The sequence below is a fragment of the Dendroctonus ponderosae genome, unplaced genomic scaffold (genome assembly GCF_020466585.1).
Source record: "Dendroctonus ponderosae isolate FM_Combo_2020 unplaced genomic scaffold, Dpon_F_20191213v2 Dpon_F_20191213_1, whole genome shotgun sequence".
Taxonomy (NCBI): domain Eukaryota; kingdom Metazoa; phylum Arthropoda; class Insecta; order Coleoptera; family Curculionidae; genus Dendroctonus; species Dendroctonus ponderosae.
The window spans coordinates 43,628,398-43,651,530 of NW_026017110.1; the positions used below are offsets into that span (position 1 = coordinate 43,628,398).

Consider the following 23,133-nt stretch of genomic DNA (forward strand, 5'->3'; position numbering starts at 1 on the left):
CAGCACACCCATGACACTATGCTGAGTTAACTTTATTAGAGATAGGAGAATAATATAAATAGTAGTGCCAACCGGCGAACATTGTCTTTATTCAAATAACTGTCGTGTACGAACATAGTTTTGTAATAAAATCCGATTTCTAAGAAATTGTTTTTTAAAAAGTCTTCGCGCTCGGCAAAGCACAAAATTTGCAATTTGATTACAACATTCGAGTTTAAAGAATATTGACGCAATCCTTGTTATCTTGACTCACTTTTGGAAAATCGAAAAACTTCAGTACTACTGTACACATTTTCAAAGTTATTAAAATGTGATTAATTACCCTGGCTGAACTTTGCTGCTTTCAAAGCAAATAACTAGTATAAACTCCTAGTTGTTTACTCTCCTTTGATGGTTTCATTGCCATTATTTAGATATGATTGTGTAATCGACGTTTACATCTGAAGTTGAATCGTTGTTTTTATCTGAAGGTTTTGTTGTACAATCTTACAGTAAATAGAAAAAATACCTGAGGAAAATATTTTTGCGAGCACTTCGTCGTAGTTGACCCCTTTGCCTTCCCTTTCGCAGGAAAACGACTTCAAATAGCCATTCAGCAAGCTTTCCCATTCCAGATCCAGATGGTCCGCATAGTTGTATTCCATCTTAAAGTATATCCAGCTCGTATCATTACCTAGAACCAAAAATAAGAAATAGTAGCACAGCTGTTTAAATATAAAAATAGTCTAATTTAAATATGAATTACGCTTTAAACGTCGCGTCTATTAAATTAACATAGACATAAGTAGAATGTAAACGAGGTTTTAATCAGCAAAGAATCATGGAAATGTGCTATTTACGTTGCTAGATTTTAGTTGGTTTTGGCGATATAGTCAAAAATCTGCATTGCACAACTTTCAGACGATTAGAGTGGTACTTACAGACATCCTAAATAAACCGTATTTACAATCCTACAAAGATTTAGATAAAAGTTATTAATAACAACACGATAAAGGCAAAACTACTGATTAGGTTCTATTAAAAGTCCCAACATGAGATACTTTCAAATTGCCTTAAAAACTCAAAAATAAACAGCGAATAACCCGAGCCTTATATAGCCGGAAAAGGAAAATAGAAAGCCCGATTAGCTAGCTAACTGTCTAATCAGTATTAATAACGGATTGTATGTTTTCAGACTTTTGCAAGTTTTACAAGCGTAATCGGAGATAAGACTCATGCAGAATCTTAGCACATACAAATTTATAACTACATAAGCAAGAATGTTATTAATGTGATTTTTACGTATAAAAGAGAAACAATGGCAAACATTGATTTTATAACTACGCGTGTTTGATTGTTATTGAAATATTGCTGTTTTTTTTTTTTTATTATTTTGACAGAATTATATATGGTATTAGAGTTCCCTTTATATAGAGCCAAACACTTAAATAAAGCAAACGACAAAACGTTCCTTCATACATCAAAATTTCCTTTCAAATATGTAAGTGTTATTGTAATGATCCTGATAAAGCCACTTTCACCAATTTTTTTAATTATTTGTTGCTTAGCTAGTAAAAAAAAGTATATTTCAAATAAGAACAAATAGGGATCAAGCGAATAAACGAGCAATAATATTTATTTACACAATTTATACATTTATTAAATGAAAATTAACAGCAATAATTAGATTAATATTTTCATGAATATCAAATTTATTGCATGAAAAGTACTTGGGACTCAGAATTGATTTTTTGAACAAGTAAACTAATAATTGTAAAAATAGTACAAAAGCGCTTTAATTACGTAATATTAATATCACTTAAATATCATAAAGATAAAGTAGTTTCGTGCTTGTCAAGAGTTTTTAACGTTAAAATTCCAATGTTTTAAACACTAAAAATACGGAACTTTTGATCCAACAGAACATGTTGGACACTACCAATTGATTAAGAATTTCCAGGACAAATAGATATTTTTAAAATATTGTTAAAATTATGTGCCAGATTTTCAAGATTTCAGACATCATTAAAAATAAATCGTTAAATTGTAACCTTTCTCTAAACAAATATGGACCCAAGTTGACAGAATTGTTTTTAAGTAGTTCGTCAATTGTCGTTTAAATTACAAATCTCGAGGGTTTAGTTGAAGATGTAGGTGGTCATGGAGAGCCAAATTTATTGTCCAGTTAAGAAACAATGGTGCATGACCTTTTTCAAGAGTGTTTCAAAACCACGTTTAAGATAAAAACATATACATATTTTTAACTTAAAAATATTAAGTTAAGTTAAGGTAGAATAAGGCTCTAGAGACTCATCACTTTACGCCCGCTATTGATCAAACTGTTTGAGCATATTTGTAATTATAAACAGGCTACAAGAAAGAAGGAAATTGAAGTTTTTCCAATGTAACTTTTGGAAAGATCAGAGAAACGAAATCTCTTGAAAGTTAAAAAACTGTACAAATGGGAGAAAATATAACAGAGAGGAACAGTAGAAGAATAATTAAAACTGGATGTAAGTATCATGCAAAATTAATGTCAGAAGATTCGTCCAAAATGATCAAAGTGAACGGCAGTTGACGGACAGATCAAAGTGACGGCAGTGAGTTTAAGGATTTAAAAAAAATAAATTTCATTGCGGGCCATAAATTCCAAAAAGCTGACAGAGTAATCTAAACTAAACAATCTACTTAAAACATAAAAATTAAACGCTTTAAATAAAGTTTAATATATTTGCAATTACAATTATATGTTTACCTTAATAAATCAACACAAAATCTTTAAACCTGTATCGGTTCCGTATGAAAGTACAATTATAGAACGTGCAACCATTAATTATTTCGACTTTAATCAGCTATAGTTTTGAAACCAGCAAAAATTTACTATACGAACTGGACAAAGTTCAACACATTTTTAATTCCCTGGAACTATTTAACGCTTATATGAAAAGTGATGATTATTTGAATTATAATTGGAAAGGAGCAAATTGGCTCACTTTGGTGCTTTAAGAATTATCCCTCTAGTTTTACTTATATTATCAAGTAACTGTTAGGTAAATATTTCGAATCGCAACTGGAACGTGTATCAGAAGGTCATTATAATTAATAAAGTACATATTATTAGAAATAATTACCGTAATCATTTACAAAAGAGACTTATTTACGTCAGAAAATAATTACATGTATGTCTGTAAAAACAATATGTTATTAAAATATTTCGTTATTCTGTTTTGCTTAAAAAATAATAGTTAATTAGATGCCTTTTTTCAAACCCTTTTGTACTTTATACCTTAATGTTAGCTTAGATTTCTTCTAAGTGAGGCTTCAAGCACATTCCAAAAAGGTTTTCTCCCTTTTATGATGAAGTTTTTCATTTTAGTAATCATAAATGGTACATTTTCATAATGATTCATTTGTAGGCAATATACCATTAATGAACGTTTTGAAGGAATTAAGTCCTCGGTGTTTCTTCAGGCTTAAAATGTGTGCATTTTTTAACAACATTTCATATTGTTACACTATTTGAAAACGTTTATAAATAACAAAATATGTTCAGTCGTTAATATGAAAATTTTAAATAATAATGTCGGTGCCTTAAAAACGTTTGCCTGTTAGCTAAAAGCTAAGCTTTACACATTGTTTTTAACATTTTCTCTCGTACTTTGATGATGCTGATGATGAGACAGCTTTGATAAGTGAATTTTTTATCTCAATTCTTGCTTGTTTAATTATTTGCATTAGAAAAAATGTAAGCAACCATTTCATAATCGTGAGGTGTATGATTTTCCTTTCACAAAGTATCTGTAAATCAGAAGAAGTTTTCATACCAATTTAAGTCAGTATGCTGTATGTCTGCATTAACTAGCATCGATCGAAACGTAGGTGAGCTTGCGACCATGTGAAGATCTTGGCCACACGCTTTTAATTCGTTCTGGTGTCCCGTAACTTATGTAATAACGAATATTTTAACGTCTACACTTTCTTTGACTTAAATAGAAGGAAAATAAGAATATCCTTCCTGATGTATTTTTAAGTTTTTCTTCTGATCGACCTACTTGCTTCCACATTTTCGAAATGTTTTTGTTATTTACCAATAGAAAGTTTGGAGTTAATCGAACGAAGAAACAACTAATTTCAACTGATTTCTTGTGAAGAGAAACAAAGTTCCAATAGCTTACCTATAAAGCATGAGAATTTTGATGTTTCGATGGTAAATCAAAAGTTTATAAATTATCGTCAACCTGCACCGATTTATTCATTCATTTCTTCGAACACATTCCAGAACTAATTGGTTTTGCCAATAAAACTTTAGAGGCTACACTTTTTCCATTTGCTTAGAAAAGTTTTAGTAACAAAACTCACTGATACTATTTGCTATGAAAAGTGATCCCAAGTTTACTCACCAAAAATCGTTTTAAGTTGGAAATGTCGTTATGTATTTTATAATGAAATGGTTGGTGTAAATAATGTACGTTGTTTTCTTTGTTGATTAGTGGCAAATGGCATTTAAGGCTACTAGTTTGGTTTAAGAGAGTGGAAATAGTCCCAATATTGACTATAATTATCTTAGGTTTCGTTGTTTTATCAATATTTCGTATGTCTATGACCGAATAACAAATAAATGTCTAAATGTACACACAAGGTTTCAATTGATAAAATTTTACAAGTTATGGATATAAGTTTTCTGAAGTAAATAAAATATGTATATATAAAATGTAAGATGCGCACTGCAAGTTTTCATATACTAATTAAATAACATAAATGACATCATTCATGAGAAACATTTACGTTGAAATTATGCAAAGCATGGAAAAATTGCAAGGAAATCTACCACAAACCGCTTTAAGTTTGGATGGACCGGAATTTTTCAGTCTTTCAAACATCACTTCCACACAACTTTATTGTTATTAAATCTCAAAAAAACGAATATCCTGTTGGGCTTTCACCGAATTGAACTAAGCACAAATTATTGCGAAAGAAATGATTTGCTTAACAGGAAAAAGCTTAAGTTTAAGTGAAGATGTTCTTTTAAAACTCCCTAAAAATAATAAACAGATGAGGCAATCTTAACTTAGAGCTCTTAAGATATAGTTTTAAGACTTAGTTGGGTGAGTTTCTATTGACTAATTGATCCTGATTTTTTTGGTACGAAAAACTATGTTGTCCGGTTGCTTCGTTTTATTATTCGATCTAAAAATTAATGTTAATCTTATCGCAATCGAATTACAACTGCTTATGGCGTCCAAGTCAACGATCTTAACAAACTTCAATTGAGATATTTAAAATAATTTATCTAATCATTGTACCGATTGCATTTGAATTTACTTACATTTTGAGACTCACGATACTGATCTAGCGCGTAATAAATGTGCACATTAGTATAAGTACTAAATAAAGTTCAAATAAAAAAGTCGACGAAAACTAAGCTGGCTTAAGGAAATTTATCCGAAAACTTCGACCTACAGGTTGGTTCATTGCACCAGACTCGCCTGTTTTCGTACTTTAATTGATATTGACTTGATACTATTTTCGGAAAAAAGTAAAATCATTAGTTTTAATTCGGTTGAGTAAGCTGGAGAGCATATGGAAGTTTCAAAACCAATAAAGATAATTACTTGCTTTCGAATTCTTTCGATGATGGGTTGTTTATCCGGTTTCTGTAGCGGTAACTTGTAGTCACTGAACGTCCTGAAGAAACACTTGTCGTGACACAGTAACCCAACTAAGGCACACAATTTCAAATATAAATTGACTCAATCAATCATGATTCCTCTGAAAGAACATCGCGCAATATACCCGTGGATCACTAGACGAACGCTGTGCTGGTGATAATCGACTATTCAACTATAACCTCTCGAGTGTCGTCTTTACTAAATTGATAATAATTATATGGAACCTGATGAATTTGAGTTCTGCGCACAAGATCACAGATGATCACAGGTCTACTAAGTCAGGTTTCACTCAGTATAAAAGCGCACTTAGGTAGGTATATCTGTTTTAGGAGCGGAATCCTCGCCTGACTTGTTTACCTCGAACCAACATACTTACCTATTTAATTAAATCAAATTAAATACTAATAGCTAATAACAGATAGCGATTTTTTCCAAATCCACTAATTTAGGCAAAACACACAATTCGTTAACCACTGGAACGATAATGAATGCCATCTACTGTTTGCAGTTTCAATCATTTATTAAATGGTAGCGGGAAACACATTGATCTTGGAAGCTCAATTACTTAAATTAACAACGGCCTTTTTAAAAGCTAATAATCAATTTTGTAGTTCACATCTTCGTATAATGTTTTCGGCTTTTTGTGGACTGCCATTTTCTCGTATATTAAACGCACAAAATCCGAGGGATTTGTCTTCATTAGGTTCGTGTCCAGGGCGCGCTCAGGAAGACCAGAAGTTGATAACAGGTCCTGAAATATAAAAAGTTGCTCGTTTACTCTCGCCTCTTTCCTTTTCAATTAATTCCAATAATAATTTTTCTTCGTGACACAAAACACGAATTTGTTGAAATGGAGTGTGAAAGTAATGCAGTACAAGGGGATGGAAAGGAAATGAATAAAGCTACAGAAAAAGAGAAGGAACTTAGCATGCGACATCTGCAAAATCTCTTAGAATCTGGTCTGTAACAATTTTAATTATTTATTCATTTGTTCTCATTGCATCAGGTATTTTCCTGATAAGATCTTGGTATCCAGCAATAAATATTTGAATGCTATGAAAAACTTGGCTGAGAAAGTATCGAAAGCGGTATCGAGAGCAAGGCAAACAAAAAAAAAACGCAACGCATCTAAGCGCAAGAGCATAAACTTTTAAAACATCTTTTTTCTCTTGGTCCATAAGCCAGAGGATGCCTAGAGTTTTTATTTCTTTCAGTCTCGCAAAAAAACAATTTTTCAATAAATACGCAATTAATGTTATAATGCCATTATTGCAATTGCGAAAGTACAAATGAAAAAGCAGGAGGATGAAATAAAGGAAAAGTTGCAAGCTGACACAAACGAAAAACAAACTAAATATGAGATGGAAAAAAATGTGTATAGGTGACAAGTTAAAGTTTATTTAATTTTCGTCGGAAAGAGACAAGGAATGCAACCTAATTAAAAGACACCGGGGTCTTTCCAGTTCCCAAATAATCAACGTTTTCTGCCTATTTTGAACGGTTTTTGACCGGTTGCAATATTCAACGGACGATATCTTCCTTATTATGAACCCAAAACCTTATTATTCGTTATTGGGCAGCTTGTTAGGTCGGAAACAATCCATTGAGGGCAAAAACACGGTTGTGAAATTTTGATTTTTGGACGAAAATTTCGATCGATTTTTGAAAAAAAATCAAGTTTCTCAAAATACATCGAATTCTACATCATTTTCATCGGAAAGTGACAAAGAATGCAACAAGACACCGGGGCCTTTCCAGTTCCCAAATAATCAACATTTTCTGTCTATTTTGAACGGTTTTTGAGCGGTCGCAATCTTCAACGGACGATATCTTCCGCATTATGAACCCACAAACTCCATATTCGTTATTGGGCAGTTTCTTAGGTCGGAAACAATCCAATAAGGGCAAAAACACGGTTACGAAATTTTGATCATAATTCATTTGTTATACACCCTCACCGAGCAATCAACAGCGCCTACCTCCAATGTTCTGGAAATATAACTTAATTATTTAGACAGCAGTAATGTTTCATGCTTACTCAATTTGGAATTGTGGATATAAATGTTGCATTCAAATTCGCATGTAACAAAAAATGAAAGAAGCAGTAGACGAAGAAAGTAGAAACATACGAGAGTAGAAACACGAAGAGGAACCAGAAGGTGATCCAGAAGAAAACTAAAGCTTTCCAAAGTTTGATTTTGCGAATTAGACTAGCGGGTGCTTAGTCCAAAGAGATTTGTCCAGTTTCATTATTGGAAATGTTCAGATTTGTAATTTCAGTTTAACAAAATACCTGTTCCCATTCAGTAAGTCACTACCAAGTTTGGGTTTTTTAAACTCAAACAAATACATATTATTATATTTTGTGTGTTTGTATACAAGCTACAACATTGTTATTGTTTTATCTAATTCAATTTGTTTATTTACATAATGAATAAAGGAAATTTTAATTGACTGATTAATAAAACAACTTTGATATGATAGCTAGTTATCTGAAAGTTATTCAAATTTTATCATCTTACGGGGTGACAAAGTGGCTACAGATCTAAACTAGCAAATGTGTTATATGAAGAAGAAAAAACCGAAAACAAAATCATAAACATTCCGATAAATCTCCAAACAATAGAATTTTTGAAACTTGAGAACGTGTCGTTGCTGAAAATAATTATAACTTTATTATCTACTGTTTGGATGTGTGAATTGACTTTTCAATTGCTTATTTACGTATGGAATGAGATGTGGAATGATGAAAATACACAAATATATTTTTCCAAATACCTGTTGATACAGAAATAATATTACAAAAACACAATTTATTTTTGAACTTTTTGTAAATGAACAGACTTTATTTAAAACCCCGTTTTTTTCTTATCAAGAAATTTAATTTGTGATTAAAAGCAAATTAGTTTGGAATGGTTAACAACTAACTAACTGTTGAAAATATTTAGTTGATTGAAAATAAAAATCCCAAACGTTAGCTTTTATAAAACAATAACCGTTAATCAGAAAAATAAAAGCAATAAAATTTGACTATTCCCAAAGTCTGTGATTTTGGTGATTATAAGCACTTAAAAATTGCTTTCAACGTCAAATGTTATTGTCGGATGCACATGCGAAAATTAGCACAGCCCGTTCGAAGGACCAGGTTTTCCATATATCCTGGGAATTTGTAAAATACAAATTTAAATCGACACCTTATGATCTAGTTAGATAATAGAAACGAAAATTGAAATTTACGTCCAATTGAAGCAGGAAAACACAAGCTGAATTTTAATTCATGCATTTGACTATTAAAACAGTGTCTTCATAAAGTCCCAAAAGTCCTAATCGAATAATCCAAGCATCATAAATGAATAATTTGCACTTCAATGAGCTTTTCATCAATTAACATTGTTATTGAATGGAAATCTATTTATTCATGCAAATAATCCAAAACGGTTTTTTGTTGACCAACTTTTATAATATACTAGTTTTTTATTCTATTATATGGAGATTTGATCAATTTGATAATTTTAAAAGTGATATAACGGGTTAGTATTTCGAAAAATAGTTATAGAGTAGCTTCTGTAAAACCAAATAATACAGATTATTTAATATTCATGTTGTCGCGATATGTTGGTTCTTAGCAGCATAAATTACGCGCATTTAACAGATATTCTTCGACACGTGTATTAGTTTCGGAATATATTAACATATCGACAAGTAGTTATTAATTGTTACGAAAAACGCCTCTAGCTCTAAGTCGAGCTATTTTTAGGTTGTTTATTTGTTTCAAATTTTTTTTTTTTTAAAGGGCAACAATAACTTAATTAAACTTTTACTAAATATTGAGTCATAATATTGGCAAGAAGTAGAAGCACAAATAAAGCAGTCGAAGTTGAATAATTGTTAGTACTGAAATTTATTATTCTCTGCTGTTGAGCGTTTGTTGCAAATTTTATTATTATTATTATTATTATAGGGTATGTACATAAAAAATGGGAATTTTTATTGTCAGTACTAACTATCCATTTTTAAACCAACTAGTTTGGTTCCTGCTATGACATTGAGATAAATTAGGGTTTTTTTCTTGTATTTGCGCAGAAAGTTCGAGCCAGAGTATGAGACCCTCTTCGTAATACCTTTTGCGTACAAATAGACCGCGAAGGAATTTTGTTTATAGGGTATAAATGTCTATTAATTAATTGATTTCCTCGATGAGATTTAAAAAAAAAGTGAACAATTTCTCAGTTGGATTTCTAGAAGATTTTTACAAAATTTCAGTTAATGCATTATTTGCTTATGTTGTTATGCACAGATTTATCATATACCAAGCCGTGGGCTTTAGAGATTTTAGCTGATAATAAGTTTTTTATGAAAGGAAACAAAAATCAGGATTACGGACGGTTTGCGACCATTTCTTGAACATTTGCTCTAATATTGGAAAATGTATAAAAACATGCAATGTATAACAATGATAAATGCGCAAAAAATAATCTATTAGACTTACCATGTATCCGTCTTCATCTTCAACGACAGGAATCAACTGATCCACTATGTGCATAATTTCATCGGTGTCAAATTCTGATTCTTTCGATAAATCATTCGAACTAGCGGAAAACATGGTTGAATTTTCTTCAAAACCTTTGAGGAAATCGGCTGTAACCTAAACGAGAAAAATCTAAAATGGGATATTAGCTGGAGCTAATGAGACTTTCAAGGTGTGCATCCAAGTAGCAATCAGAAGTTATAGATATGTTAAAGTACCTGCCTCTACTAAGAATTATTGCAAGCTTTTGTTGATTCTGAAGCAAATTCTGATTCATTTTACTATTACTCCATTTTACTATTTTATTGATTGATGGGATGCTTAAACGATATCTGCTTGGGATCTTACTAATAGAACAATTATTGGGCAGCTCAGTACGAAGGCAAAAGTACAGATTAAAGTAGCAATGTGATAACAGTGCAACTTAAGCCATCACCTTTGATAAGTTTTGCAGACTCATCACGAGCTCTGATAGCTGTAGATTGTCTAGTAGGATGGCATGTTTTAATTATTATAATGATTTGTTGTTGACTCTTAGCTCGATATCAAGCAGCCTAATTAGTCGAAGAGAAATGCAGTAATTTTTTTAAATGATACAATATCTGCAAATTGAGTCCTCTTTTAACGAAAGTGAATTGATAGCAATGCTATGAAATAACCAGTTGTTATGAAAGGAAATCTTCAGAAATATTGCTTAAAATGGCCTGTTAAAGTTAAATTATATATCTTACACCCAAAGCTAATAGGAAAATAATGCGAGCTACTTTTGGACCTTAATATTGGTCTACGATGCTGTAAAATTCTGTTAACTTGCTCGAGAAAAATTATGCGACTCATAAATAGAAAAAAAAGCTTTTAAAAATACCACATTTAAGAACGCCATAGCCAGAAGTTATTATAACCGCTAAATAATTTCGGGCTTTTGATTTTCATTAATGAACATGCTGATATCTGCATATTAATTGAAACGAATAACTCAATTATTATGATCGTTTCAAATCACATTTAGCTGATTGGCTTTCTTCCATAAAAATTTAAATTGCGGCTATAAATAAAGTAAAAAATCTGCTAAAGACCAGCAGTTTTCGAGATAACCCCGTTGCTACTTTAAACTTAAATAGTTCATTAAAGTTTATCTGGTAATTTAAATTGATCTAAATACTAAATTTAGGCAATCGCTATCATAATTCGATATAAAACGTACATAGAACTTTCAAAGTTATTCGTCCTGGGCCACACACGTTGACTACTCATTTACAAAAAGACCTCCAAATTTTTATAAAAACTTGTGGCATTTGAACCGACTTTTTGCTCTTTGATTTTACTTATTATGTATGTCTGTCATTAGCTTTTATGTCTGTTTAAAAAATTAACCACTTTCATCAGCGATTAAGCAATCGCATCTTTAAAAACATAGGAAATCTGGAAATGTGAACAGAAACCTCACATGGTTAAATATCTAAAATACTTTTCTGTAATATAGTTCGTATAAAATTTGATAAAAATAAAAACACAATTTCCTGTATTTTTCATCAATGAACTTTAGGATTTAGTGACAAGGCGTGAATTCTCATATGGTTACAGGGTTTTGTGGCGTACAGGTTTTTGGGCCAATATGTATTTCAAGCATTCAAATTTTCCAACCTCTCAAGTAAAATGTCTTTAAAGTATTCTATAAAATACTGTTCCTGAAAGCCATCATCTCAAATAATTATCTGTTTAACTGATACAAAAACACTTTGTCACAATCACTGGAAATTATCCAATGATCTTTACTACTGTCCATGTGTCCAACTGTCCTTAAAAAGAGGCGCATCTATAGGGCATAATAATCATGCATTTTAGATGCAAGATAATAACTTCAATTGCACAATCTATCTATTGAGGCAATGAAGAAGTTAAATTGCCTACGCGAGAAGAAATCACGGGGGTGTTGGATGGAATTGATTTACAGCGTTACTTAATGGATTTAAAATTATAGCAAATTTTGGAGAAAAAGAGTTGGAAATCGACGTGGATTATAAGTTCCTTTGCCTTGATAAAAAGCTTCGATTAATTAGGGCAATTCTAAATTGAGAGATGTTTCTTGAAGGAAAATGTACTTTTTCAAATAGGCAATTTTACAAGAGCTAATTTTTTTGGTAAAAATGATCACCTGCAATCAGATTCAGATTTACAGAAGCTGTAAAGTTGCGCCAATCACTGGACGTCATGATCTTATAGCTTCAAAATCTCAGTAATTAGGGTAAAATTTTAAGCAAAATAGACACTGAACATGTCTTTGTTAGTAATGTAAAAATTCTTATTCCAAAAATTATTTTTCCGCTACGCCAAGAAAAATCCCTTTCATGTTATAATTATCTGACAAAGAAAAAACTTTTCATGTATTTTTATGTAATGAAAGGTTTAAAAATCAATTGAAAACCAAAGTTATTTGCAGTTGCAACAACTTGTATCATATATAGAACCCAACCAACTCTGAATATAATTTTGCTGATATTTTTGTCGAAATTGACTGTATGCATATGCGATAATGCTCCTATTTTATATTATTTTATTTATCAATCTGTAATAAAAGACGTGAGGAAATTCTGTCCTTTTTAAAGACAAAAATTTTTGAGGCGAAATACCCAACAAGAAGTTTGTAAAAAAATGAATCCGCCTCAACAATATAGAACTTATCTATAATTTCAATTTTGACTCAACACTTTCGGATGTGTTTGTTTTTATTTCTTGTCTCATTTCCCAAAAATTGCAATTGGTTCACATACAGTCAATACTCGACAAATTTGCAAAACTGGTTAAACAGCGATAAAATGCATTATTTACCTACATGAACATGACACTTTCAGTTTTATGATCAAAAGTGATAATCATGAATACATTGAGCAGTCAGTGTATTTATCGATGTTAGGACAGGTAATTTGAAAAGCTACTGCATAACCGACTTATCAGATACGATAAGGTATGGATTATTTTTGTGTTTTTACAACTTGTCAACGCAAATATAATAAATATCTCGAGACATACAGATTTGTCTCCTTTATTATTGAATTAAGTTTTATTTTATATTCTCGAACTCTAACAAATTATCCCTCATTCATCTTAGGCAAAATAAAAGAACAGATCAATAACAATCAACAAGTTTAAGACCATTTTCAAATAAAATTGAGTAAGGGCAAGAAAGGGTAACAAGCATATGCTTACAATTTTGACAATAACTATTGCAGAGAGTAAACAATTAGAGAGTTAGAGAGCGACAGAAATTCTTTATATCCAACTCAACAACATTCGTACCAACAACAATACGTACCTTGTGCTTGTAATAGGTTTCATACAAGTCGTCCATCCATTGAAAAATAAATGTAGAAACATTCTCAGATAGATCTTTACGAGTAGCAAAGTGCTTGACGATGTCCAAGCAGCCGATACCGCTAAGGCTACTTAATGCCCAAAAGACGCGTTTTGCTACTTCTTCGTTCGTCATTCTAATGATTCTTTTGGCAAAAATGATCGGAGGAAATGACTGGTCAACCCATCCTGTGAAATCAGAACAAATGAGTGTTAAACTTCAGGTTAAGACTCATCCACGTTGATTGAATGGTACCAATTCTGGTCTGAAGGATATAATTCTCTAAACAGTTAATTTAATCTGAATCTATAGGAAAAGATAATATACACAAAGTGAAAAAACTGTTGTGATAAAAGAGTTAAATTGGGTACGCACCAACCGAAGCCATATAATTCACAGAGACGCTTTTCCAAAACCTCAAAACCTCCTCTTGAACCAGATGGTGTTTGCCAGTAAAGGCTAGTTCTTCCATGCATTTATACATTTTGGGCAAATAGCCGTAATCGCTTGTATATCTGTTACGCCAATAAATCACCGTGATTAGCTTGATCGCCTCTTTTGAAGCCAGAGGGTCGGTTTCTTTTAATACTGTATCCAGTACTTTGCCCTGCGGCGTGTGGATTTTATAATCAAAAACTTTGCGAACTGATTATTTAAAATACCACTTACAGTCAGCTCCTCTGGTTTCAGCTTGCTCTCAATTCCGTTTACCAGGAACATTTCCTGAAGGCTCCGAAAAGCTGCAGCCCTTACCAACGGATTTCGATCCTCCAGGCACAAAGTTGTGACTACTTCGGGTAAAGACGCTTGGCTTAAAATGTCTCCAAATGAGGCAAAACCTGCAAGTTGCAACTTTAGCACCCAGTGAAGTAGGAAAAAATACTCACTTTCGTGTGCTGTCTTTGATATGGATGTTACAACTCCCAGGGCAACTTGCCGCACTTCCCAGTCAATGCTGAAGAGTTTTACGAAAAGCATGTGTCCGATATCTTTCATTGTGGAATCCTGAACTGAGTCAATGAGTAGTAACATTTCTGGGGAAATGTGCTCGTTGATCAGTAACTTTAAAAAGCGCAGCCCTTTAACAACTACCTGAAAAACAACGAGACTGTTTGCTGGTAAAGCTTTGGATGGTTGTTTTTACCGGTGAGGGCCAGCTAATGTAATACAAAAAATTGTGTATCACTTTGGGCAAATCCAAATACTTCAGGTGCTTATCAATGCACATATTGGGAGTTTCCAGAAAGTCCACAATGATTTCAAACAGTTTTTCAACAAGCATCTGCTCTTCATATCTGATGATCCTTTTCACAGCCACTTCTTTGAAATATTCAAACGCATCCTCCAGCATGCAGCACAGTATGAGTATGATTCGGTTCTTGTTCTTGGCCGAATAGAGCGGTTTGGTTTGCAGCACCAAGTCGAAGCTCTGAATGTAGACATCGAGCGAATCGTATCTGACTTGGTTTCTGATTTTGTACCCTGAAAGTTCCAAAATAGGAAAAACATTTTTGTTTTGTTTAACCCCAGGAAATTATAATCTATCGAACGATAATAAGTAGTTTTTCTGTTACTGTAAATAAGGTGTAGGAGAGGGTCCACTGACAGCCTCCCTTTCAAAATTAATTGACACAATTAAAATTGGACTGCTGGATGATCAATGCTCAGAAGTTGGTAATCGGTGGAGGTGGAGTTAAAATCTGGTTGGCAGATCGCCAGGTTCATGTCGTTTTAATCTTCTTACTCCTAGGGTTTTTCTATGGAAAAGATGTTGAGCAAGTTTGTTTGGATGAACACTTAGTCGTTGGTGGTATTTGACACTGTAGCTTCGTATTTCTTCTTTTACAGTTGGTACTCGAAGGTCGCGGCGGATGATTTCATTTGGAATGATCCACGGGGCATCAACGATCATTCGTAGAACTTTGGACTGAAATCGTTCGAGGATCTCAACGTTGGATTTAGAGGAGGAACCCCAAAGCTGTACTCCGTAAGTCCATACCGTCTTTACGATGGACTCGTAAACTATCAGTTTGCTCTCCGTTGTAAGTTGGGATCCTCTTCCGACCAGCCAATCCATTTTGCTGAGCTTAATGCCCAGTTGCTTTCTATTCGAAAATACATGTTTATGCCACGTCAGCCACCGATCAAGATGGATACCCAAGTATTTCGCGTCTTCTGCTTGATGTAGTTGTTAGTTGTTCGCCGTTTAGTTGAACAGGAGGACGGGTATCTTTGCGGAGTGTAAAAGTTACTTGCGTTGATTTGCCTTCGTTAATCTTAATGCGCAACCTCTTCGCCCACTTTTCGATTTTGGTCAGCTTATCTTGCAGAATGCTCGATGCAATTATATGGTTGTTATGTACCGCCAGTACAGCTGTGTCGTCTGCCAAGGTAGCTGACATCGTGGTGGTGTTGGTAGGTAGGTCTGCAGTAAAATATGTAAATAGAGTGGGACTTATCACGCTTCCTTACGGGACTCCTGATCTTATTTGAAAAAGTGGTGTGTACTCCTCCTTGAACTTAACCATGAAATGACGATTTTGTAGGTAGGATCTAAGTGAGATATACATGTTGTCTGGGAAGACTTTCTTGATTTTGTAAAGCAGTCCGAAATGCCATACTTTATCAAAGGCTTGTGCAACATCCAAGAAGGCGGCTGCACAGTACTTTTTCTCTTCCAATGTTTGACTTATCCTTGTTGTGATCCTATGTACCTGTTCTATTGTGGAGTGCTGTTGTCTAAACCCAAACTGATGATCTGGGATGTGATGTGTCTTCTCAAGTATTGGTTTAATTCTTACAAATAGAAACTTTTCGAATACTTTAGATAATAAAGCTAACATACTAATAGGTCGGTACGACTTCACTTCCTCGACAGGCTTTCCCGGCCTTGGGACCAATACGATTTGTGCAACCTTCCATTGAACAGGGAAGTGCCCGAGCCTTAGAACTGCATTGAAGACTTGTGTGATGTACTGAAATCCACTACAAGGTAGTTCTTTCAGTATTCTTCCTGTTATGAGGTCATACCCAGCGGCTTTTTTGGGACTTGCACGTTTCGCCGTGATCCCCCTTACTTCGGATGCCGTGAAATTTTTTTGCGGTATTTCCAGTTGTCCAGGAGTGGACCACCTCTAGATGTTCCGCAAATAACGCTGCTTTTTCACTATCGGTTCTAGCCCATGTGCCATCTCTCTTTCTCAATGGTGGATAGATTTGTTGGGGCTATTTTAATTTCTTTGTCGCTTTCCATAGAGAATAGTCTAAGAGCTCGGTTGGAGAAAGGCTTCCAAGATATTTTTGCACTGACTTGTTAGTATTATCACTAAGGAGCGTCTTTCATTTGTTTACGGCTTTATTGAATTTCGATTTATCATGAGGAGATTTTGTTCCGCTGACTATTTCGTGCGAAACTCCTCACTGTAAAAGATATGGCAAAATACTTACTGAATATATAAGCTTGCTGGTTGCATTCTCGCAAAGCCTCCATTCCGAAACTATACAAAACGCAAGATTTAATATCCGACAGTTTATGGTAAGTACAACGGCTCGTCGATAAAAAGTCGAAAGCCACCATTGCTGGTATCAACTGGAAGCACATCAGTTCACATTCCATATTACCTTGCTGATCCTTTACCATATAGCTGGGTAAGTGGATGGCATCAATTTGCGAGTATTTAATGGCATAGTAGCAGACTTTAGACAGAACAAACATGTTGCCTAAAAGGTATTACTAATGTTAATTGAATCAAGTTTTAGGAGTCTGTTTTGAACCAACGCCTTTCCGTTTGGTGTGCAAAGATCCTGTAAATTCCGCTAATGGACATGATGCTTTGGTTGATAACTTTGATACCATCAAAAAGCACGGTGATTTCGTAAAAAGAGAGCAACACTGCAATTCTGTACATGATAATGGTGAAATCGTCTTTGTCAGACATGGAAGACATCTTGTCACTAGCCTCTCGAATTCTTAGCTCCAAAACAACATTTAATACTTGAGTGCATCGATTTTCAACGAGAGTTTCCAGCAGATTCACTAAGCAAAGAGCCGTAGGCAAAATGTCGTTAAATATGTGCCGATTGAACGCGACCAGCGAAGTATATTTGGGTTCTTTATATTGCTGAAGCGTCATCAGAATTGGTGTAGTGAGAAATTGCAGGAAGTCTGTACAAAACTTCTGGTTCCCTTCTACTGTTTTATCCAAGAGTGTTGCCAGAAAACGAGTACTAAAAGCAAACTGTTATTTTTCCAGTAATATCACTGTGCTAACTTCTACTCACCCAGCTTTAACCACCTCTTCATTTTCCGCATGTTGATGTTGCAAAATAATCGAATAAACATCCAGCCAGTAATTTTTATCTGACATCCAGGCAACCCCACTAGGATGAACCAGAACTGAATTTAACATGGCCAGGAAAAGCAGTTTCACTTCTTCAGCGGTCTCCAGCAGGGTTGGATTTGATATAAGGATGAGTTCTTGCAGCACAGTATCTGACTTCAAATTGTTAAAACTGCTCTCGTTTTTCACTACCAAATTAGCCAGATCCAAGAGGAATATTATCTGTTTCTGTTTAGGGCAGTCGAGTTTTTTACGTTTCAGCGCTTGAACCGATTCGGTTAAATATTTTTCGTATTTCTCAATGTGAGTCAATGATGGGTTGTTTCCAGTAGAGGAGTCTGAAGGCAAAAGAAACAAATACAGAAGATCCATCTAAAATTGTGTCATCATTATGTTCAAAATCAATTAGAAGTTATATTTTGTTGGAAATGACTCAAATTAATAAAACATAAATATTTATTTTGGTTTTTAATTCTTCGAAACCGTGACACAAGGCGATTTTTAATTAATTTTAGCAAATCTAAAAATGAATAAAATGGCAAGAAATTAAAAAATTCCCACTGCAATATAATTCAATCTTTATGAGCTCAAAATTGTGTGTATGGCAATACATATACACTGAAACTAATTTTCCTGGAAAGCGCTATATTCCATCGACATAAAATAAGAAGAACGATTCAATAAATTGTTGCGTATAGTTAAGAAATTGCATTGACTAAAGTTTATAGCAATATTCGTGTAAAAGGGTTTGACAAAGATTTTCATTCTCTCCTAAGAAAGAATAGCGTAATTAAGACAGAGTCTCTTGAAAATATAGCAAAAAGGGCAACTTTAGAGATCATCTTCAACGGGCTTCTCTGCAAAGTAATTTTTAGTGTTTTACAAGAATTTTTAAACTATTTTAGCCTCTAAATTTACCTTCCGAAATATTTAAAAGTTATTTCTGGATAAATCTATAAGTGGGGGCGTCAGAACATTTCATTCGCTGCAATTTCGTATCGCCATTAAGTGAATTATAATGGCGACAATTTATAAATATGCCATCAAGAGTTTAAGTAGTTTAAGACTCAGCAACATCAAACAATAGAAAATGATACAATATTTAATCATTAGTTTCAATGTTCATCAACGATTAAAATTTATATAAAGCAGTTACTTTGTTAATTTTTTGATGCGAAAAATTGCACAACATTTCATCTATTTTAATCCGCAACTATCATCCTAATGCTAATACAGGTCTTGCGTTGATTCATCGATCAAAGTAAGCATACTACAATTTGGTGCATTTTTTTACACTCAAACCCATTTATTAGCTAATTATCCTTAAATCCAATAGAACTTCAAAATGTATCAAGGCATGCCACTAGTAACAGTTTTATGTACATAAATCATCATACCTAAGAATAAATGAAATAGATCCAAAATAATTTGTCCAAGCATTCATTCTCCGATTATTTTCACTAATTTGCAAATACACATTGACAAATCTTTAAATTGTCTTCTAACACTTCTAACTTCTACTTTAATTGTTCCTCAAAATCAACTTCCGTTCTATTTCTTAAATTCGTTTTTATTCAAAAACAATATACGCCTGCAAGTTTATTTAACAATTTTTTCGTACTCTCCGGTTGCCAAAAAATAAATTTTACTTTATTTCCTTTGTTTTAATATACCTACTTAATGGCAACATTTTTCTGCTATTTGCAACGCAATATACATTGCCAGGTCTATTTCTGATTAATTGGTTAATTAAGCAATTGAGTCACGGCTAAACTAAGTACCTGATGGATGCTTATGTTCCATCTGAATTTTGAAGGTATTTCTTGTCTTCTGGGGTTGCAAACCACCACAACTGCTAGTTGGGCTTGAATAACTTGCTACTTCCATGGCTAGATGTGCACTTCATGTGATTTGCTTTGTTGATGACACACGGAAATTAATTGAAATACTTTCCCAGCAGTTCAAGGATTTGTTTGTAGGCAAACTATTATTTTTGGGGCAATTACGTGGAATCCAATACTGTAGCAGCAGATGTAATGGAAATGTTTTTAATTTACTGGTTCAAAATGAACCATATCTCAAAAGTCAATATTGTTATTTTAGATAACAACATTTTGGTACTGATAGCGCGGTTCTGGCGCACGATTAGCACCATCTTATCATCTAATTATTATTTTTGTTTCAGACATTACTTAATGTTTATTTGTTGTTGTGCTTAACTTTAAACGCATATTATTCAATCTCAAGGTAGGTATAAAAATGCCGACAAACTAATTATTATTATTATGAAATATAGCATTCAAATATGTAATGCTGGGTGAGACATGCTGAATTCATATGTTGCGAGTAATTACAAATATTTCAATTTCAATTTTCATGTTCCTTTTTTCGTTAAAGCACGGTTTCAACCGGCGCTTCATTTATAAAAGCCTTTTATTTGAATGTGGATTGTCTATTACTTCATTAAAAGTGCGGTGAACAACTTTTCAACACTTGTATGTTAATTAAATTAAAAGTTTTCGTTTGTTTCTCTTAAGATATTCGTCGTTGCAACGTTTGTCAATGAATTGCAGTTTAAGTTTAAAGTAGAGTTCATGAAGTAATAGAGGAGAGGATCAATCGCGAACTAAACCGTACTTTGTGCGCTTGCGCTAGGAAATCCTGTCAACAGGTCTGAAAGTTGACATGTGCTGTAAAATTGAAGGTCGAAATCCAGTTGTTGTGAGTAAATGGTGAGTAAATGTAAACACAACAACTATGATGTCTACGCAATTTAACTGATTTAAAATCACTATAGCACAGACTACTCACTATTATAGACTATAGTCATGGTGACGATGTAGAACAATTGCATTTATCAGACGTCGAACAAAGAATGATTGCTGCGAAACTCACCCTGGAAGTTCCAACAAAAAGGTGAAGTATAAAATAAGGTGAAATATTTAATAAGTTTTATTTTTATGGTACACCTACGCATTGGTATTTATTTGCCAAAATGTGCTTCCAAATTTTGATATAAACTATATTTAATTTTATCTAAATTATTTACAAGCTACAATAAGATCTTATTCTAGCATAATTAAAAGTGTTTGTGATAAAATGGCACTGGATATGAAAAGAATCGATTTAATCAACAAAGATGACATCAGAAATATACAAGATTTCCATGGAATTCATGCAAAAGACGACTGTACACATCAGGATGATTCAGCAAGTGTCCATTTGTGGGTATTAGAGTGTCAGGAAACTAATKAATTAAATATAGTTTTWTATGCCCCAAKGTGTAAAAGCACAAGAAAATCCATCAWTGCAAGACAAATATTGTTGTTTAATCATCAGGAGTACTGTACATAAAGAAATGCTTTTAAACTTTGRGTGCCATATAATTGGGTGATTTTGAGCTTAGTACTATTTTGGTAACGGTTTTCCTGTAGCATTTATGTTTTCTAACAAGAAATACCCTTTAACTTATTAGACCATTAAGAAACATGTTGATATAATTAAACCTAACGTTTTTATGTCAGATATTACCAATACGTTCTACAATGGAGGGGGCAAAACAATTGGAAGGGTTCCAAATCATTTACTATGTTCATGTTAATAGAGGGTGGCAATCAAATCTTTAAAAAAAATTCTAACACTGAGAACAGGGCTTGGACTTATAAAATGTTAAAATAACTTCAGAATGTGCTAATTTTTTGCAATGCCTTAACAATTTCTGAGAAATAATGTTTAGTGACGATGACACACGCCTTTGAAACTTATTTTTCCTAAAACTATGCTGGACATTTTCAATAATGTCCTTATTGATTCAGAAAAGGATGCAGAATAAATACCAGCATGGCTCTTGAAAGCTTTCATAGAATATGAACATATTTTTATGGTAAAAATGGTAAAGAAAAAGTCTTGCTGTACTATCAAATGTATTTTTTGTAACATTTGCTTACATTCATTTACCTGTAGTTGTGTTATTTAATGAGGAATACAGTTTATAAACATGTCCATTTTGTTGGCCTGCGGGATATATCACAATGCCCGGGTTTCTTAAAGTTAAATAATTAATGTTTTAGGTCGGAAAATATGCGGCAAATGCTCAGTTATAATTCGAATCAAAATGATTAAACGTTCATTAAAAGGATAAAATTGAATCTAGTTTTGTTCTGGTTTGTTCAAGTAATCAACTTGTCATTTCTTATAGTTCAGCCAACAATCATCAGTAATTTAAAATTAGATATTATTTATCATTGAATATGTAATGCATGCAGATATTTTGAAATATGTATTTCGGTTAGTTAAGGTGAAAGGTACTTAAGTTTGTTATATGGAGCAATATTAAATAACTACAGACATATGGTATTCGTTTTATATCTTAATGTTATATAGGCAAGTGCGAGGTGAGGTAGATATAAGAGCAGAAAAATAATAAATTTATTTGCAACATTCTCGTTTTTATTGTTTATCCCGCCATTCCATTTTACACTTTGCCGGTTAACAGGGTCTAGTTCAGAATGTTAATTCTCTCAGAGTCTGAGGTGTATCTGATTTAGGTTTTACATACTTGCTCTCTGAATTAAGTTCTCACTAACTCTTTACAATGGTGGTAGAAGTTAATATCTACGTTATATTCATATTGCTATCTGTATCACTTTTAAAGACTACAATATAAATAGCATTTTATAATTGATAGGAGATAAATTACGTTATCACTAAAAATAAATACATATTTACCTAACTCCAATAAGACAAATACGCCATGCTTTACTATTACATTTTAAGAAAATATATACAATTCGTTCTAATGATATATAAAAGTATTATCACAATAGAAATTATTATTTGAAATAATATACAGCAACATTGCAAGTATACTATACTATAGTTTCAGTGGCAACAGGGCATTAGAAGTATCCTTACGCCTAACTTCACGCCCCCGCATAAATAACGGCTCAGTTCCTGTTTGATCCTCTCCTAAGTAATAGTGAGTTAACATTTAAGCCTTGAAAAGACGTACTTATGTTCTGAGGTGTCAAACCAGGCGCCAGATATTCAATATAATCAATTTTCAATAAAAACATTTTACAAAACTTAACTTAAGTTTAACTAGTAACTTAACTCTACTTTAAACTTAAACTGCAAAACTACAAATAAATAGCAATTCATTTAAACTAAGCCATTTGAGTTTAATCGCTTTCATATTAAAATCCGTTTTTCTTATTATACAGGGTGTTCCGTAAATATGTAAAAATATTTTAATAGCGTGTTCTA

General features: G+C 33.0%; 2 protein-coding genes and 1 long non-coding RNA gene across 11 annotated transcripts in view; 1 reads left to right on the forward strand and 2 right to left on the reverse strand.

Moving 5' to 3' along the window:
- Positions 1-5,957, reverse strand: part of LOC109533403 — a 24,687-nt gene extending 18,730 nt beyond the window's left edge. Inside the window, exons 1-2 of one of the 2 annotated variants that reach the window (XM_019898708.2) lie at positions 5,592-5,957; positions 509-673 (exon numbers count right to left, since the gene is read on the reverse strand). In XM_019898708.2, the coding sequence (XP_019754267.1) occupies positions 509-644 (136 nt within the window). In that variant the 5' untranslated portion in view covers positions 645-673; positions 5,592-5,957. The remainder of the gene's footprint in view (positions 1-508; positions 674-5,591) is intronic. The other variant, XM_019898709.2, reaches the window with a different exon arrangement.
- Positions 5,958-6,149: 192 nt separating this feature from the next.
- Positions 6,150-19,937, reverse strand: LOC109534189. Of its 7 annotated transcripts, XM_048661210.1 has the most exons (12): positions 19,650-19,937; positions 17,810-18,206; positions 17,307-17,755; positions 17,204-17,248; positions 16,976-17,173; positions 14,673-15,010; positions 14,416-14,620; positions 14,198-14,367; positions 13,904-14,135; positions 13,490-13,716; positions 10,138-10,293; positions 6,150-6,399 (listed from the first exon to the last, which is right to left on the reverse strand). In XM_048661210.1, the coding sequence occupies exons 1-12, from the start codon at positions 19,753-19,755 to the stop codon at positions 6,241-6,243; spliced, it is 2,682 nt and encodes an 893-aa protein (XP_048517167.1). In that variant the 5' UTR covers positions 19,756-19,937; the 3' UTR covers positions 6,150-6,240. The 7 variants fall into 7 exon arrangements, with proteins under 7 accessions (XP_048517167.1, XP_048517169.1, XP_048517166.1 ...); XM_048661212.1 differs by having other exon boundaries at positions 14,416-14,560; positions 14,712-15,010; positions 16,976-17,248; XM_048661209.1 differs by having other exon boundaries at positions 16,976-17,248; positions 19,650-19,936.
- Positions 19,938-20,030: 93 nt separating this feature from the next.
- Positions 20,031-22,308, forward strand: LOC109534190. Of its 2 annotated transcripts, XR_002171609.2 has the most exons (4): positions 20,031-20,115; positions 20,406-20,600; positions 20,666-20,784; positions 20,943-22,308. It is a non-coding gene; the product is annotated as an uncharacterized LOC109534190 (long non-coding RNA). The 2 variants fall into 2 exon arrangements; XR_002171608.2 differs by having other exon boundaries at positions 20,406-20,784.
- The last annotated feature ends 825 nt before the right edge of the window (positions 22,309-23,133 follow it).

Excerpts from the sequence above, each read along its gene's own strand:
- LOC109534189 (XM_048661209.1), bottom strand. The coding sequence starts at position 19,755 with ATGGAAGTAGCAAGTTATTCAAGCCCAACTAGCAGTTGTGGTGGTTTG. Across the intron at positions 14,368-14,415 it reads ATCAAAGACAGCACACGAAA|GTTTTGCCTCATTTGGAGAC; the intron begins GTGAGTATTTTT and ends TGCAACTTGCAG. Across the intron at positions 14,136-14,197 it reads TGAAACCAGAGGAGCTGACT|GGCAAAGTACTGGATACAGT; the intron begins GTAAGTGGTATT and ends CACACGCCGCAG.